The 17,775-nt window shown below is 35.1% G+C and overlaps 1 protein-coding gene and 1 long non-coding RNA gene across 3 annotated transcripts in view; one reads left to right on the top strand and one right to left on the bottom strand.

Annotated features, from left to right (window-relative positions):
• The window catches only part of LOC116183362 (uncharacterized), a 106,920-nt gene that overhangs the window by 10,747 nt on the left and 78,398 nt on the right, over positions 1–17,775 (bottom strand). The gene's annotated exons all lie outside the window — the stretch shown is intronic.
• Positions 1–17,775, top strand: part of SPATA17 (spermatogenesis associated 17) — an 83,538-nt gene that overhangs the window by 50,138 nt on the left and 15,625 nt on the right. The window contains exons 8-9 of the mRNA XM_031504245.2: positions 5,038–5,189; positions 13,532–13,670. Of these exons, the coding sequence (XP_031360105.2) occupies positions 5,038–5,189; positions 13,532–13,670 (291 nt within the window). The remainder of the gene's footprint in view (positions 1–5,037; positions 5,190–13,531; positions 13,671–17,775) is intronic.

The raw sequence follows: 17,775 nt of genomic DNA, 5'->3' as shown, positions 1-17,775 counted from the left end.
CCTTTTGTGAAGTTTTTTAAAATATAAATCTAGTACTTGCATTGGACATATAAAATCTTTGACATAGATTGGACTTAAAGAAAAAAAGAAATCTAGGTGTTACATAGAAACAGGGAAATGTAATTCTTTGTATGCACCTTTGGGAAGAAAAGTGTAATTTATGATATTTCAAAGGTATGTTTGATATAATTGAGTATCAATATTATGATTAATTAGAGCTAGAATTTTAAATTTCCAATCTTCAAGCATTAAAAAAAGGAGAAATGAAAGGTGATAGGAAAAATTAAGTAGTTGTGATAACTTTGTCCTCAGTTTGCAATTGTTTTCTATATGAAAACTGAAGCATTCTCTCAGTTCAGAATAGTTCCTGCTCTCTTGTGTTCACTAGATGTGTGGGAGCTTTAATAACAAAATTTTCTACATGTCTGCTCCATCACAGCAAATTTACCCAGCTTCCATTATTGATTCTCATGTTCTCAATTTTAACTTCAGGTGACGTCAATGTATCTTACAGGTAGATTTTTTTCTGTTCTGTGAAGTAATGGACATCTGTGAGATAATGCATCAAAGCAAATGTCTCACAAGATGGCAAAACAGTTTTTGCCACTTTCTTATCAAAACATGTTGGGAATGTGACCAATATATGCAGCAGACAATCTTGAAAATTTGTGTTCCACACTTGATGACAGTATGATGACATGTAGCTTTTGCCAGTAGGTGCCTTATGCAAGTACTTTAGGCATAGAAATATTTTGTCTTTCCCACTATTCTGAAGAATTTTTCAGTTTGCCAGTCTACTGAATCGTCTACTTAGCTCACACATACACTTTCCATGCTGGTTTCACTTTGAGTGACCATCCTCAGAATCTCTGACATTTTCCTTTCTGTACTCCATTGTATATTTAAATTTCCTTATCTGTGTCTTGCTTAGAAATATTTATAGATGAATCCTTCTTGGCACATTTCAGTGAAACTATCACCTATCTGCAGAAATGTAACAAACTGAGCAATAAGCAATGTATTTATATATCTTTAATGGTGTTTTACTCCTCTGAATCAATATTGCTCTCTACAACTCTCTGAAAGGAGGCTGTAAGCCAGGTGCAGGTTAGTTTCTTTTCCCAGGCAACCAGTCACAGGACAAGAGGACATAGCATCAAACTGTACCAGGGAAGGTTCAGGCTAGACATCAGGAAGAATTTTTTAACTTAAAGGTGGTTAGGCATTATAACAGACAGACCAAGGAGCCAGTGTGGTCACCATCCCAAGAAATGTTCGAGAAATGATTGCCCATGGCACTTAGTGCTATGGTTTAGTTTGACAAGGTGGTGTTTGGTCAAAGATTGGACTCAATGATTTTGGAGGCCTTTTCCAACCTTTATGATTCTATGATTCTAAGAAGGTCTGTGGTTCTGTGATTCTGAGAATGCCTGTGAGAATATCTCTGGAGATAACAGTATAACAGTAAGAATCAACTTCAGTGCAGTTCTCCACCTTTGTTCTTCCTTCCTTGTATTTTCCCTACCCTGACTGCTTGAGATTCCTCTTAGAATGACCTCATTGACTCACATTAGAATTGAGACAAAGTGTGAGCCAACAAGCAGTTTGGGTGATTGGGGAGTTTGGAGTTGACATAAACATTCCATTATGACTTTACCTTCTGGGACCAAGGGGGCTATGACAGTCCTTGAGCAGGATGGGATTGGTTCCATTGTCCCTCAGGAAAGAGGAAAGCTTTTGCCTTGTGAGCATGATGCAGGAACCAGGCTTTTGAATAAATAGGAAACTCACAGTTCTTCCATTGTTAAGGTGCTCTTGCAAAATTCCTTTACTGTACAAAGTATCTTACAAGCTTCTGCTTGGATTTGGAATATTTTATAGACCTTTCTGAGTTCAGACATGCACAGCAGTCTTGCACAGATAGCCTTTTAGAACAAACCAGAAGAGTTCTGTTTGTTTTCTGCACCTCAAAGAGGGAATTTACTATATAATACTTTAATCCTTTCAGCACCCTGGGATGTACACTGTGGGGTAAATTTTCAAAGCACAGCGCGTGGATTTAGCTGCCTGACTCTTATTGATGTTAATGGGAGTCACACGGCTAAATCCCTGCACAACACTTTGACAATTTAGGGTTGTATGTCTAAGAAAAGGACACTGGTTTGAGCTGATGAAACAGCTGGAAATGAAAATCCATCAGAACACATCACCTGAAAGTTGTCTGGTGTGACCATAAGAAATTTAATTACTAGATATACTGGTGTCCTCATTCTTTGTAGTAACACTTTTTGGCACCAAGCTTCCTTTTCTAATATCTGCCTGGATCACTTGTTACTTTTTTTCAGGTACCTAAAATTTTTCTTGCTCCTAGGTTTGGATATTTTATACAATGGTGACAGTTATATATGTTTAAAGGAAAAAAAATTAACTATCTTTCAGTTTTCTCTTAGGGAAATGAGTATGTAGCATTTAATAGTAAGGTCTGTATGCGTAAGATAGTGTATTTAAAAGAAAGGTTTTAATGATGCTTCTACATCAGATCTATCATTTTTATTACTGAGTTAACTAGAATTATAGTTTGATAGAAACATGGATAATGCTAAAATTAGTCATCTATTCATTAAAAGGCATTAATAACAGAATGCACATTACCATTTAGATCTTTTGCATGCTGTTATCTGTTGTCGAATGGGGACAGTGAGGAATGCATAATTTAATGCAGATCGTACTTTTATCATGAGTTTCTGATGTTATGATATAGTAAGAATGCTGATCTGATAACCTTTATTTGGCAAACCAGTTGGTATCAAGGAAATTTATGCTACTCAGTACAAATTCTAAACATAGACCATAGAGCTGTGTGAGTTTCCTTCAGGGTAAACATTGTTGGTTGACTCCTACCCTTCTTTTCCTAGCCTGACTTCCCCATAAAGATTTCCATTTTGAAGCAGGATGCCTGAAATACTTGCAAGCATTGTCACTTTGAAAACATTTTTAAGTACCTATCTACCAGAGTTTCCACAAGTTTTATTCCTGTAAAATGGAAATAGACCCATGGACTTTTTAGAAGTCTTCATTTAAGATACATTCCTGAGGTCCCTATTACTAAGTAAATTTCTTCAAATACATTCTTCAGAGGAACAGAAAAATCTTCAGGGAATGTTTAGAATTATCTCAGTATTCTAATATATATACTCTGCTTTCCTTAGTGATGTCTCAGCTTTATTTTGAGGGAATTTGCTTTGTTACATCCTTTCCCCCCCTCCTTCTATTAGTAGTTGTAATTTTATTTAAACTTTGGACTGGGTTTTTTTTCCTGTATCTGCCTCCTAGCTAGGTCTCAGAAATTAAGGATGGAGAAAGCCGCTTGCTTGGATATCTGATTTGGCCATTATCCTGGAGGAATATGAGTCAATACTTTTCAGTGAAGAAATAATACAGTATTCTGAAAGACTACTTTTAAAAGCAAACATATTTTTCTTGGTGTTATTTGGTAATAGTACATGTTTTTCTTCCTTCCTCCATATGTCAATTTAATGTAAATATCTTGTAACAAAATATTCAATTTTTATTATAAATTTTAAACTTTTTTATAACTTGATCGTCAGGTTATGTATTCCTAGAACACTGTTGAATTTCAATTACCTGTTCTAATAGTGATGAGTCTCACATGGGCGGTAGCACTTTTCTTTCTGTTTTAAGACTTTTGTGTTATTTTAAAATTAATATATTTCTCATGCAGACTATGAAAACAGAAGCAAGAAAATATCTGCAAGGAGTGTAAATATTATGCTCATTTGCTTACTGGGACCTTTAAAAAGATCTCCAAATCTTGGTACTGTGCCTTTAAAAAGTAAAGTTCCAATAAAAATCCATTAACTACTTTTAAATATAGCAATCCTCCTGTCCAGCTGTGAAAAGTACTAGATGATACTTATTTGCCATTTGTGTTATTTACGGTCCATGACTTTTATGGTAACTGGTTCCTATTATTGGTTTCTATTAATGTAAAACATAAGTGAACATAAATGAGGCGTGAATCATTTCTTTTTATTAGCCCCACAGTCTTCACTCAGTGCTTGCAGTAACTCCAGCTGTGACTTGTTAGTGATAACCTATTTAAAGAAGGATATCTTTAAGAATAAAGGCTGTGATTAGGATTCTTTGTCTGTTCATAATTTCAAAAGGTTTCAATAGTTCATTGCGAGATCAACAATGATGAAGATAAAAATTAATTTCAATACTTCTAAGCCCAGGCTTGCCATTAAACTGCCATGAGTGACACAGGCACTAATTATATTCCAGGTAAGTTCTTAAGGGTTAATACTAGAAGTGAGACATATAGGATATGCCACTTCAGCAGCACAGGAGAGGATTTCCTGCTGCTATTTATCCATGTTAAATGGTAGATACTGATACATTCAGTTATTAAACAATATACTCTGGAGAAAAAAAAGACATGTATGTGTATTTTTTAAGAATCACAAAGTTAATGTGAAATTAGACCTTTCAGAAATGTACTATATGCCTATAGTACTGAAGTCATGCGTTTGAATTCTATTAGAAGAATCATATCTTAGGCCATGCATTAAGTTCCCTTCCAATTGGGTTTATAGTTACATTGAAAAGAACATGTTCTTTAAAGTTTGTTCTATGCAAATTAAAATACTTAATTTTTCTGCTTAAGCAGAATTTAGATATAGTTAATGCTTATTTTTTATTTCACCAATATTTTTTCTAGGTAAAACCGAAGTTTTCCTAACCAGTGCTAATTATATATTTTTTTAAATTTTAAGTATTTATTAGTAGTTAAATAAATTTGAACTGCACTCTCTTTGAAGCTTTAGAGTATGTTATCAACCTTTATGATATTTGTAAGTCTCTATCAAAATGAGCAGTTGTAATTATTTTAATTATTTGCTACACTTTCCAAACATTCTGTGTCCTGTTTTATCAGCAATCTGCTGAATGAATAAAAGATTTAAAGAAAAGAACTGTAACCCCAGCAGAGCACTTGTATTATCCTACACCTTTCAGGGGCCTTTCCGTGATCCTGCTGAAGTGCTGCGGCAGCGCTACAAGCCTTTGGAACCAACCCTGCGAGTGAGAGAATCGATGTACTCAGCACCAGGCAAGGCCAGAGAGCCAACACGGAGGGAGGAATGGAGAAATCCCATCCATGACAATGAGTGAGTTCTCTGGTTCTTCTTATATTGTTGTGAAAATGTTTCCTTCATTCCATTGCTTTCAGAAACCTGTCATGCCTGACAAAATGAAATGTCAAGCCTGACAGCTTACTAGAAAACATTTTATGTATATACTTCTAAATTCTGTGTCCTCAAATTACAAACTGCTCAGGGCAGAGACCCTATCTTGTAATTGTGTGACATGTGCCATCCATATCTAGGAGTGTCTAAAAGAACTTGTAATAATAATAATAATATGTGATGCAACAGATGGCTTTAATAGGGAATAAGAAAACAAATGCAAATTCTGTCTTGCCACATGCACCTTGCCAAGGAAAAAATACTGTTTCAAGCTTCATATTTTGGGAGCTTACTAGTTATGAGAGGAAAAAATGGTGTTGCATGCCAATGAGACTTGTTTTCTCTCCCAGAAGAGTACCACAGCTTACTTGGAAGGGGAGGGAGCATATGTTGCGTGTTAGAACATGATACTAAAAACTAGTATAATCTTTGAAGCAGTTTGATTTCCTAAGCCACAGCAGCTGCAATAGTGTCAGACAGGCCAGTTCTTTTCCATAAAATCTCAAATACAGGCATAATCTACCCCAAAAGATTAAAGCTTCTGTCCCAAAAGATTTCAGGCTGTGGCCAAAATATTTCCATTTTTTTTAGCATGATGGCTGTTAAACACTGTTTTATCAAATAATAATAAAAGCCTGCTAACTCACTTTCTCTGGCTTTGTAGTTAACTAGAAAAAAGAATTATATTTTGCCAACCTTTTCCTTGAATTCACTGCTCTTGACAATCCTTTGGCTTTTCAGAATTCAGGACAGAAGGGAATCACTTTTCCTTATGAGCAGCCTGTGATTACTGGCACATGATGTTTTGCTATCTTTGATCTGTTTCGTGCCTTTTTATCAGCTCCATATTGCTATGTGTCAGCTTCAGGATTGGGACTTAAGAGTGCCGGAATCAATTGTGTTTACATGGTTTAACTTCTATGTTTTTATTGTTGGACCATTTTCCCCAATTTAATATTAATGGTATTTTTGAATTAAAATTCTATTCAGAAACCGCTTTGAAATTAAAAAAATAATTTATTAAGACTACTTTTTCACTTTTGGACAATGTTTTTGGTGAGGTTTTTTGTTAGTTTGTTTTTAGTAGTTTTTATTTGTTTTTTTGTTTAGTGAGAGATAACACTTTTTATTCCTTTCATACCAAAATCATACCTGAGTTAAGTTACAAGTACAAATGTACTCCTCTTTTCTATTTATCTCTGTATTCTTTCATGTATGTGTGTGAGGAGGAGGAAACAGCTTAATTTTCACATCTCAGCATAAATTTCTGTCTTTTTTTCATCTTTGTATCAAATTTCTGTCGGTGAAATTTAGAAGAACCCCTACCACTAGGTAGTAATTAATACTCTAACTCTTATTTAAAGTGTTTTTGTCACTGAATTAGTTGTGATTGATGCCTTCCAACTGAGGATAGATTATGTTCTTCATTTATAGGCATGACTACATAGCCCAGTCTTTATTTGATGAAGTTTACCCCAGACATTACTGTATCAACACTTTCAGAAGGTCAGACCTTGCAATAAATGTTTCACTGACTCTTCAGTGAGGGAATTGTGAAGATTTGGTCTTGTACAGTTTAAATTGAAGCCTCCAACTTTGGTAGATATTATTTGATGTGGGGTCTTTATTTACTTTATGGGTAAGGAAGCATTTAATAACATCCTTAATGCACAGAAGCAATGTCCCAACAATCAATGATTCTCAGCTTCACGCACACTAAATGCAGAGTGTATTATACATTTTCAGGCTCTGATCATTCCATTTGTGCTTCTTATTCAACCAGCCATGCAAGGGTCACATCTGTAACCTTGAAAAGGTGATGACAGAGCTGCAGGTCATCGCCAGGACTAATGCTCACTGGTAATGCTGCAGCTGCTTCATGGGATGTTGGTCTCCAGGGAGGAGCCAGCAAAGGGTTACTCAGATTCTACAGCAGTTTTTTCTCAGCAGTGTCTATTATGAATTGACAAATTTCTGTTTCTTGCTATGTAATTGTGTACTTTGGGACTTTATTTCTTCCTGGTAGTGCTTTCTAAGCTGATTATTCTTCTGTTTTAGAAAATAAGGAGAGAATAAGTAGCAGAAGTATGTGGCATGTGTTGAGAAAGCTTGTGTTTGCATGCATGACTTTTACATTGATATGTATATTTCCAGAGTATGTATTGTGTGAGGTCTCTTAAGACAGAAAGATTGTTGGGGCGGGAGCGCGGCAGGCATGTACCTGAAGTTTTCAGCAACATTCAGAATTCTCACACACCTCTAGTTATTAGTGGTTGTTTGCAGGATGATAGGATGAGTGTTGCAAGCTCTGAGAAAGTTCTTGCTTTTGATAAAATGCACAAAAAATTTGGAAAAGCTGTGAGAGAGTTTGAGGCAGGCAGAAGCAGTACAAATGAAACCAAAAGAGAATATACTGTGCTTACTTAAAGCAACTGCTGGAACTTCCTTTTCTGTAATGGAAAAGCAACTAGGTAATCCAGTCTAATAAGAATGATTCCTTTTTCCAATATAATTGAAGCTGTTACTACCTTATTGTGCTATTTTTCATACAAATGAAGTAATTTCCCCCTCCATTTGGATAAGAATGACAATTGCATTCCTTTGGGATGGCCACTTAATACAGTGTCTAGTTTGAGACATCAACTGCTGGATCCAGCAGATTAAGATGAAGCATAAAAAGTTCTTTACTCAGTTGTGTGCAGCCGCATGCTGGCCTAATTTTCCAGTGAGCAAAAATGTAAATTATTTTCATTAACATTGATAAAATCTGTCTTATATAATATGCCTCATACTTCGAAGTATACTATTAAATATCTTCATGAAGTCAAGAAACATCAGAAAGAGATGCAGTGTGGTGATAGCAATAGTGTAAGTCATAGGTTTCCTAACTTATTGTAGTCTTTTGGTGTGACATCAGAAACATTATCTCAGCTTCTGACTGTGTCTGTGCTCAGGCAGACATTATTTAGTTTATAAAGCATGTATATTAAAATCAAAGTGTTAGATACAAGAATAAAGATGGAGTATTTTATTTAGCATATCTAGTGATATTATCTTTAGTGCACTGTTTTTGCCATGAGAAGCCTACTTGGGTGCATTAGTACAAATATTGTTTCTGGTAACGTAATAAATACACTGTTTATTCAAAAAGTATCAATCACTTTGATTGCAATATCAGTAAATCTAAAAATTCTCTGGCCACTTTTATTTAACTCCTGTCTGCGACAAAGTAAAGTGGCAAATAAAAGCACAGCCTAGTTCCTGTAGGATGTAAAAGAGATCTCTTCTGCAGCAAATTCTGGAACTTCTTAATTATACACAGACTTATTATCTGCATCCCCAGTGTTATAAAGTACCAGAACTTCATTAGAAAAATTAAGATGGAAAAATGAAGGCGCTACTTTGTAAATTTCCAGTGGAAATTAGCTGGAAGAAGCAGAGGAATACTGGATCAAAAGAGGGTAATCATGCTTAACTGTGCCCTAGAGCACCCGCATGTATAATACGATTTGCACAGTAACTACCTCTCCTATTACTGCTTGTTTGGAGTATTCTGTGTTAATGGGGTTAGCTAATTTAGTATTTTAACTTAAAAAGACTCTGATGATTAATAAATGTTGCACACTGTGCTAGTAATTAAAATAAATGGAAGAGTTACAAATAGAAGTTGAATTGTTAAGAAAACATTATCTGAAAATATATGATAATCCCTGTTTATCATAATACAATAACAGTCCAGAAAATATGCAAATTGCTGAAGTTGCAAAGCATATGACAAACTAAGAATAATTTGAAAAAAGTTTTCAGATGTGTCGTAGTAGCCATTTTCCCTGCAGCTAAGTCAGAAATACAGTAAAAGATTTTATAACTCTAGAAATTAAAAGATTTTTTAAAGATTCTAAATCTTAAAGTGACTTGGATTTTAACTTTTCTTACAATTAATACCAAGCCACTCATAACATTGGTGCTCTCCAAGTACAGAGCTTATTTAGGTCACTAATTTCTCTGCAAGTGTATTTGTCCTGCCCAGCACAGGGCAGCACAGCAGCACCACAGCTGTTCTAAAGAAAAGCATAATCTTGCTGAAAATAAGCCCATGAGGAGCTGGGTGCTGCTGTATTCACACAGAATAGGAGAGGCAGGATGTGCAAACATTGCTGCACATTAGTGAGCCAGTGTGAGCAGGACCAGACTGTGCCTTGCTGCAGTTGTTTTGCTATGGAAAACCATTATGCTTCCTTCTTTATTCCCCAAGCGAAAAGATTTGATTTGATGAAAAAATTACTTCAGGTATAATCCAAATTTGAAAGCTTAAAATTAATGATGTGTTTTATTAAAGAAAAAAAAGAAGATAAAATATTCACAGATTCCTGATAAAGAAGCATGGCATGTTTGGAGCTAATTGTTCATGGAGTTCTTCAAAGCGAGATAAATTTGAATTAAATCAAGACAACAAAGAATTGAATTGCTGTTCTATAAAAACACTTTAGATAAAAATTTAACAATGTCATAGAGTTAATATTTAGCTGGCATTTTTCCTACTAAATTGCAAAAATGTACAGTACATACAAATGTGAAAGTTTGAAAATCCACTTAACAGTACTCTTTTATATTTCTCCCTGTGCCCTGGAAGTGCAGCATGTGTGGCAGTCCCGCAGTAGATCTGGCAGTTCTTTCTCAGAAGCCTGGGTATGTTTTGAAGCATTTCTGGGATCAGGATCACCTGCTTGCTCCAGTAGACTTCTGGGATTTTGCCTCTTGGGCAGGTTCAGAGAACATGCTGAGAGACCAGTCTGGTTATTTGTGGCCATTTAAATTTCAATAAAAAGTTACTGCCTGTCCAGTGTCCTATTGGTGGGTTCCATGATATTGCTGCCCAGCAGTCAGTGATGGACCTGAGACATTCTTTTTCCTGCTTCTGCTGCTGTGCTCCTCTCACACTGCCATAGGCACCAGAAACCAGCTCCTGCTGCTGCTTCTGTCATCTCTGTCAGCCCAACTGGAAAACTTTCAGTATCTAAAGCCTTTTCCATCTCCTGTCAAAATAGTGAGAGAGATTGCAATAAAAGAGGCAGACCAAAGGGAAGAAATGGTAGGTGAGGAATGTAGGAACAAAAATCATGGAAGGGGACTGTAAATGTGTGAGGGAAGAAAAGGGTTAGAAGGATAAAATTAATTGTAGAAGGAAGGTCCAGGAGAGGATGAGAGATAAAACAATTTTTATTTTTGTTAGCAACAAATATCTATGGTGTCTTTGAAATTTAAATACCTCTAGCAGCTGTTTGAAGACTTTTAGGTCTTTTTAGGCTAATTAGGTTGAATATAGCAGGGTAATAGCAGCAGTGCTAGTGGCCTTCATCACCAGTGACACAGCCAGCCTTGGTCCTGGTCCTTCTCAGGTTATCTATGAGTAGTACTGCCATTTGTAGTTTCCCATGTTTAGTTCCAACCCTTTCACCATTTTGATCATATTCTTTGACATATTTCTCATTTGGTCTGATATTAATTATTTTTTCATTTTTCAATATATTTATTTAGGGAAAATTAATTAAAATTAATTATTTAGGGAAAATTAAATCTTCTATTAAATAATCTTTTGCTAGGTCTCAGCTTGTACTGTTTTTTTCTTATAGCCCAATAAAACATTAGTACAGAATTTAATTCTTCTTTGATTGGTACTTGTGTCTCTGTCATGTTTACTGAAAACCTTTAAGAATTTCTGAATTTACACTTAAATCACAAGGAAAAGCAGAACACTAGATGCAGGAATAATGAGTGAATGTTTTGAAATCTAAACTATTGAAATCTAAACTTGTACAGTTGATAATGTTATCCTACCATTGTCTGAATTTAATGTTCTTCCATCACTCTCTTCTGTCACTTTCAGAGCACGTATTGTCATTAATTTTGGGAAAAGCTGTGTCAGGTGTATACAAAGAGCTACAGAACATAATACCATTACTGAAGTATTTTGCAGTGCTATTACTTCTTCTTATTATTATTGGTTGGGGGGCTATAATGACTTTGGTATTGCTCCCATTAATTTGGTTACCCTACTTAACATGAAAACTTGTTGTAATTCTTTTAATTACTTATTCACATAATGTAAATTCTCACTTTCTTTAAGAAGACACTGAATTTACAAGCATGTGATCCTTTCTTGTTGCTAGAGCATCATCACTTCAAAGATCTGCCCCCTGACTCTGAGAGCAGAACTGTAAACAGAAGAAAAATCTTCTACTTGATACCTTTATACCCTATTAAATATTTGTTATTTCATTTAAAAGAAAATACTGCTAATTGTGTCTCACAGTATTAATTTTGGTTTTTTTTTAAATTATAGTAAAACCTACATTACTCTGAGATTTTTTTTGCCAAAAAGACAGAGATGAACAGATCCACAGAAAAATCAAAACCTATATGTAGAAATTTTTTAAGGAAAATTATAATAATTTACTTCTACTTTCCTCAAGATTTTATAATTATTTTGTGTATAAATTTTACAGACATGATATTCATATTAAATTATGAATGCTATGGCTGAACTAAATTCTGTGCATATATGGGTAAATCCCAAAACTGCAAGCCTTGTCTTCTCAGCTATCCAATCCCCTGAGAAAGCCAATTTTCTTTCATGTCTGAACAAAAGAAAAATGTACTATTAAAATGCAATTCAGAAGTGATAAAAACTGCAAGTGGAGCAGCCGGCTCACAGCACCTTCGATGTATTCTCTGGGACACTGGGGCCACATTAATTTTTGTGTGTGTGTGATGTCCATCCCATGTGCAAATTAGCATTACAAGTACCCTAATCTGTCTTGTGTGAGGGTGTCCTTTCCCATGGGTATACACATGCTACTATAGCTTTTTATTATTTAAAAGTCTGCTAACTCAGGGTTTTCCTTTCACTAACTTTACATGGCATTTCTTTGTGGCACATGATAGAAGAAGTTGATACAGCTGGAAAGATTCTAAAACCATTTCTTTTTATGAGGCAGAAAGAGAAATATTTTTTAAAAACCCTCAATTGTTGATAAATCAGTTAAAATAAATAGTTTTCTGCATCTGTATCAGCTGAGAGATGAAGAAGGGTATTTTAATCCTCATTTTTGTGTAAAAATTTTATTTGCCTAACTCTTACAGGGACTGTGGATTCTGAAAAGCTTTCAGCTAAGGAAGCATTCTAATTAACTGTACTTCTTCATGACATTTAAAAGTCATGTTTTGGACTTTCTGAAGCATGTCTTTTTAATTTTAATTCCTGCACTTCTAGAATTAGGAACACATGTTGATTTCTTCAGAATAACAACAATTATAAATTTAATTCCCAGTGTTTTACTTTATAGTAAAATGTACTTGTTTGCTCTTATGACTCTCCGGGAAACTGAAATAGATGGAACTAAGATGTGTTTGTAGAGTGTCTTGCAGATCTTCTATATACAAGGTCTGAAAGATGTTTTTCACTTTCCTTCATACAGTTTGCTGTGAAACCTACCCAAAAAACCTGTGGTTATCCCTGACAATTAGGGACATCCATCTGAAAACCTCTTCCAGCAGGTAGCTGGAGCTTCATTGCTTGCTGGCATTATATAAGGAGCAAGTCCATCATCGTTATCACCGAAAATGAAAGAAGCTGGCTCAAAAAGATTGCTAATTAGGACATAATTATAATTTAAGTGTAAAGTACACAGTCTGTGAATTCTAAAGAAATAATTTCTCTGTTTTGTGGTTTACAAATATGCACAAGTTTCTGTTCTGCTAAATGAGAATATGGTTTATTTAGCTTTGGCTATGACATACATAGCAAAGGATGCCTCTCTCCAGAGGTGATCTCTCTCCTTGTGCATGGGGAGCTCCTGCCACTGGCAGCTGGCACAGGCTGCACTCCCTGCTAGGACCTGAGGTACCAGCAGGCACCTCCCAGCAAAGGGAACCCTGATTGTCCTGCACATCCCACCAGCTGTCAGTGCAGATACACACAAAATAATAATCTACTAATGCAAGTGAACTAAGTTAGATCCTTGCGCACAAAGTCTTCATTTTATCCTGTTGAAACTCATTGTCTCTTTGCTCCAAATTTAATCTGAAAAAAGGTGCAGGAGAAATTACAGTAATCCTTTCACAATACTGAGAAGGAACATTAAGAGTGTAGTGGAAAATATCAGGAACTTGTGTCCATGTCATCTCCTGAAGCACTGATTTATATCAATCCTGTGGCATCTAGAGAAGAGCATAACTGATTCTAAAATATTCTTGCATTTCAGATTTCTGCCATTTTCTTCATATCATAAAAATTATGAGAAGTATGAGCCATCACTTTTTAAGTCAGACAAATATGGCCAAGAAGCTTATGGAACTAAATATTTCAGAGAAGTATATCCTAAAAAGTGGGTAGCAGACAAGGTAAGTCACTGCAAAATCAAGGATTTATTTACTTTTTTGGATAATCAAGGATTTATTTACTTGTTTTATTAGAACTAAGTGAATTTCAGTATGATCTAGAGATCATGCAGTCCCACAGGATTCTTTCTAGCACGTTATAAAACCACGTAGTTAGAGCTTGATGAGTTGTGAAATTTCCTTGACTCTCTGGTAGATTCAATTTGAGGAAATTCAACACCTGTTGGTCCTACAAGATCAGGATTTCAGACCCTGATTAAGTAAAGCTTCAGTTATATATGCATTTTCTTAAGTTTCATTTTGTTTGATTTGCCTTTTCTGATTTAAGAGAGGTTGTATATTTACTCTAACACATTAAGATAAACTTCAGGATACTATAGGAAAACCTGATTAAAACAACACGATATTTTAGCACTTACATTCTTTGGAAAAATCTTAAAACTAGTGAATAGCTGTTTTTTATTTTAAGAAGACCTCATTAAATTGCCTGCTTTGTCAGGAGCATCTCATATATGTCTGGTTTTGTAGTGCTGTAAGAGGTAATTTTTCTCAGAACATGAGTGTGTAGTGTTTGCATTATTTGTATTTGTATTAGGTACCTTAATCACTTTAAAATTTCTGAGTACAAAAACGGTAGTAAATTTTGGCTTTATGCTGCATTCTCTGCCAATACAGTTAGGGGACTGGAGCAAATTTATAGGAGGAGAGGCTGAGACAGCTGGAATACTTCAGTCTGGAAAAGAGAAGGCACAGGAGAGATTTCATTAAAGTGCATAAAAACATCATGAGAGCAAAGGAGGAACAAGATCCCAAACTTCTCAGACTCCATAGTGTGCAGGGCAAGAGTCAACGAACACAAGTGAAATGCATGATATTCAAGCTGACAAGAAGAAAACACTTTCCTTTTTTCTTTTTCTGTGAGGGTGACAGAGCATTGGCACAAGTTGCCCAAAAAGGTTGTATAATCTTTATCCTTGGATATATCCATGGTCCAGCAACCTGCTGTAGCTGAGTAGGGGACCTGTAGAGGGTGATCTCAAGAGGTCTCTTCCTACCTGAAAAATTCTGGGATTTTGTAAGATATGATAAATTATTTCCTTGAAAGCAATTTAACCTTTGTAAATATACAACAAGTTCCAAGGAATCTTAGTTTGAGAAGGAACATTCTAAAAATATTTTTCCTCAAAACTTTATGGTTTAAAAATTAGCTGAGAGTAATTGCATGCAGTAATTATCTCCTTGCAAATAAAACATCAACAATCAAACAGATTTCTGAATTTCAAAAGCAAGGAGTGGGAGATATGACTGGCAAAAGTCCCACAGCATAAGTATGATATATAAAAAGGACCTAAATTATTATTATTTCTGGTACTCATCTTGTCCTGTAAAGACTTGCTTTTCCAGTTCTTACAAGTTCTTGCTCAGGCTCAGATAATGATATCAAAACCCTAAAGATATTTATACTGTATATCATACCACACATATATAAAGTATGGGCTTAGCCAAAAAGAACTCTACTTGTGATCATGGATAGATATCAACCTAAATCTCTGGCAGTGAATAGCTGTATACATTAACCCAACGTGACACAGAGCCTTCCCACTCCAATTCTAAATCAATATGAAGCTTCCATTAGCAGCCCCTTACCCAAGCAGAGAGATAAGAGGAGAAAAGGTCTATTTATGACATACCTACTGCTTTAATGGATCATTATTATCAGGAAAAAACCCCAAAAGAACCACAAAACCTCAAGCTCCTCATGGCAGTTTAATGGAAGAAGGCCTATATGCAAGTGTGACGTCATACTTTCCTGTTAAATTTAATAGAACTCTGTGTCACTTTCTCATTTCTAAACACCATGAAAACATTGAATATATAAATGCAATTAACAAAATTATCTGTTCTAATGAATCACAAGACTGAAGGGCATGTAAAAAAAAAAGTATTTTTGCTTAATAGCTTGTCTGCTGAACACAACTCTCCTCTGAGTTTACCACAAGGTTATATTTTTGTGGATGCAACCTCTATTAGAACATGAATAACTGATAACACTGCCACGATCTCAGTTCAGTTTCTGATGGACTTATGATAAACAAGTTTCATGTGTTGTTGCTGGTAAGAATAGGTAAGTTCTTCCAAGGAGTCAAGTCAGTGGTCTGTTGATCAGTGACCGGTCTGAGCTGCTGAGGTGCTATTTGATATCAGTTGATATTAGCTGGCTTTTTTTAATATTAAATACAAAAAGTTTCTTTGTGTCTGTGTGTGTACATGAGCATGTCCTAGTAGTATTTTCCTGAGGTTTTCATGTGTTTATTACTATGCAATTTAATTCAAGTCACAAAAAGATTAGTATGTAAATTATATAATTACTTTAGAAGCAAAATGAAAACAATGAAAAGTATTACCTTGTTACATTTCTTCTGGAAAATGAAAGGATATTAGCATAGACTTCCTCTAAACATAATAATTACCATATCTATGTGAGGAAAAGTTAATGGTTCTTTTTTTCATCTAGTTATCATCTGAAAATTTTATCTCACTCCATTTACATTTCAAAGAAGTTTGAGTTAAGGAAAAAAGTGTTCTGTTCTAATTCTTTATTATAAATAATCAGGGAATAGAAGTACTATACCTTTAGTGAAACTGAATCTAATTAGTTTACTCAGCAAATCAGTATAAAATATAAAACTGCTTACATATTTTAAGTTTTACATTATCTGTCTAAATAAATTGAACTGTCTTTGATAGAATTAGTGTAAGAAGTTTCAATATAAAAAATTTACTAGACACTAGGAATTTGATGTATAATGATAGGTTCCAGTGCAGATGGACAACCAAGGGATCAAATACACTAACTATAGTCTTTCAGCTGTCAAAACACTCACATATGTTCATATTTGCTGAGGCAGAAATAATAGCTTACAGTCTTAATCGGTATTGGAATTAGTTTGCATATGCATTTTAGAAAACTGACTTTAATGTTTTCTTATTTGTAAAATTCAGGAAGTGATAGTTGAAGATGTTCAATTCTGATAGAGTCTTCCCTCTGATGCCTTATTATAGGTGAATTACAGTACAACTGAATCACAGTTTCATTATTTGCACAGGCATTTTGGCCCGAAACAGGATTTTATTACCTACAAAGCATAAAAAATACCCAGGACTGCAAAGAATTAATTTAGAGAACCTAAGCATATTGCACAGAACATAAAGTTGACCTTTACCGTCTACAGCTTTTGGAATGGAGTGGGATGTGGAACACATCGTAGATTTAATGTGGCACAACGCTGTCTGCAGAAACTTGGGTGGGACTGTGACTGCCTGCCCATTGCACCCGATGATTGAATCTGCTGTCACCAGCATCCTGATAATAATGAACATTCAGCTTAACGACCGTGATTATGATTATCATAATTAATGTGCAAGTGCAGTGTGTGGGGATCATTACAGCTGAACTGTACAGCACAGAAACATGCCTTAGTTATAGATAATTTTACTTTTATGCATTGATTGGGATAAAATATGCCTTTCAAGTTCAACAGGCCAGCTTGATATAATTTTAGTAAGATTTCTACATGTATGAATTGATGTTTATGAGCTTCCTGAAAAACAGTCATTTTAGCTGTTTGTTTTGAATTGTTTCATTCCATTAATAATGGGAAATAATTAAATAATTAGATATTGTCTCGTGGAAATCACTTATAGAGTATTGCCAGCATTAATCAAATATCAACTTCAAATAATTCTGATTATCATGGCCTTGCCTGGGCTAGAAAACGTAGTTCTTGTAATTCACCACCAACACAATTCTATTTCTGGTGGAGCAATGGAAGCAGGGGTGTGGTCAACACTGCTGGCATTTTCACACTGTACTGTGTAGCCATTAGAGCAGGCAATAGTTGTTCCATATATAAATTATATCACTTCCACCTTTGTCATCAGAGGCAGAGAATTGCAGTCTCAGATTCAGCCAGCGCAGATAAAGGCACAATCAAGAGCTTCAGTCAATTTTGTTGAACAATGATTGCCTTCAACTCTGATTGCATGAAGTTGCAGAAGTATTTAATTAAATCATGACATACATAACAGATAAAAACAAGTATGAGTA

The sequence above is a fragment of the Lonchura striata genome, chromosome 3 (assembly GCF_046129695.1).
Source record: "Lonchura striata isolate bLonStr1 chromosome 3, bLonStr1.mat, whole genome shotgun sequence".
Lineage (NCBI taxonomy): Eukaryota > Metazoa > Chordata > Aves > Passeriformes > Estrildidae > Lonchura > Lonchura striata.
Note: the sequence above shows the minus strand (reverse complement) of the source record. Positions and strands in the feature narration are given on the sequence as shown.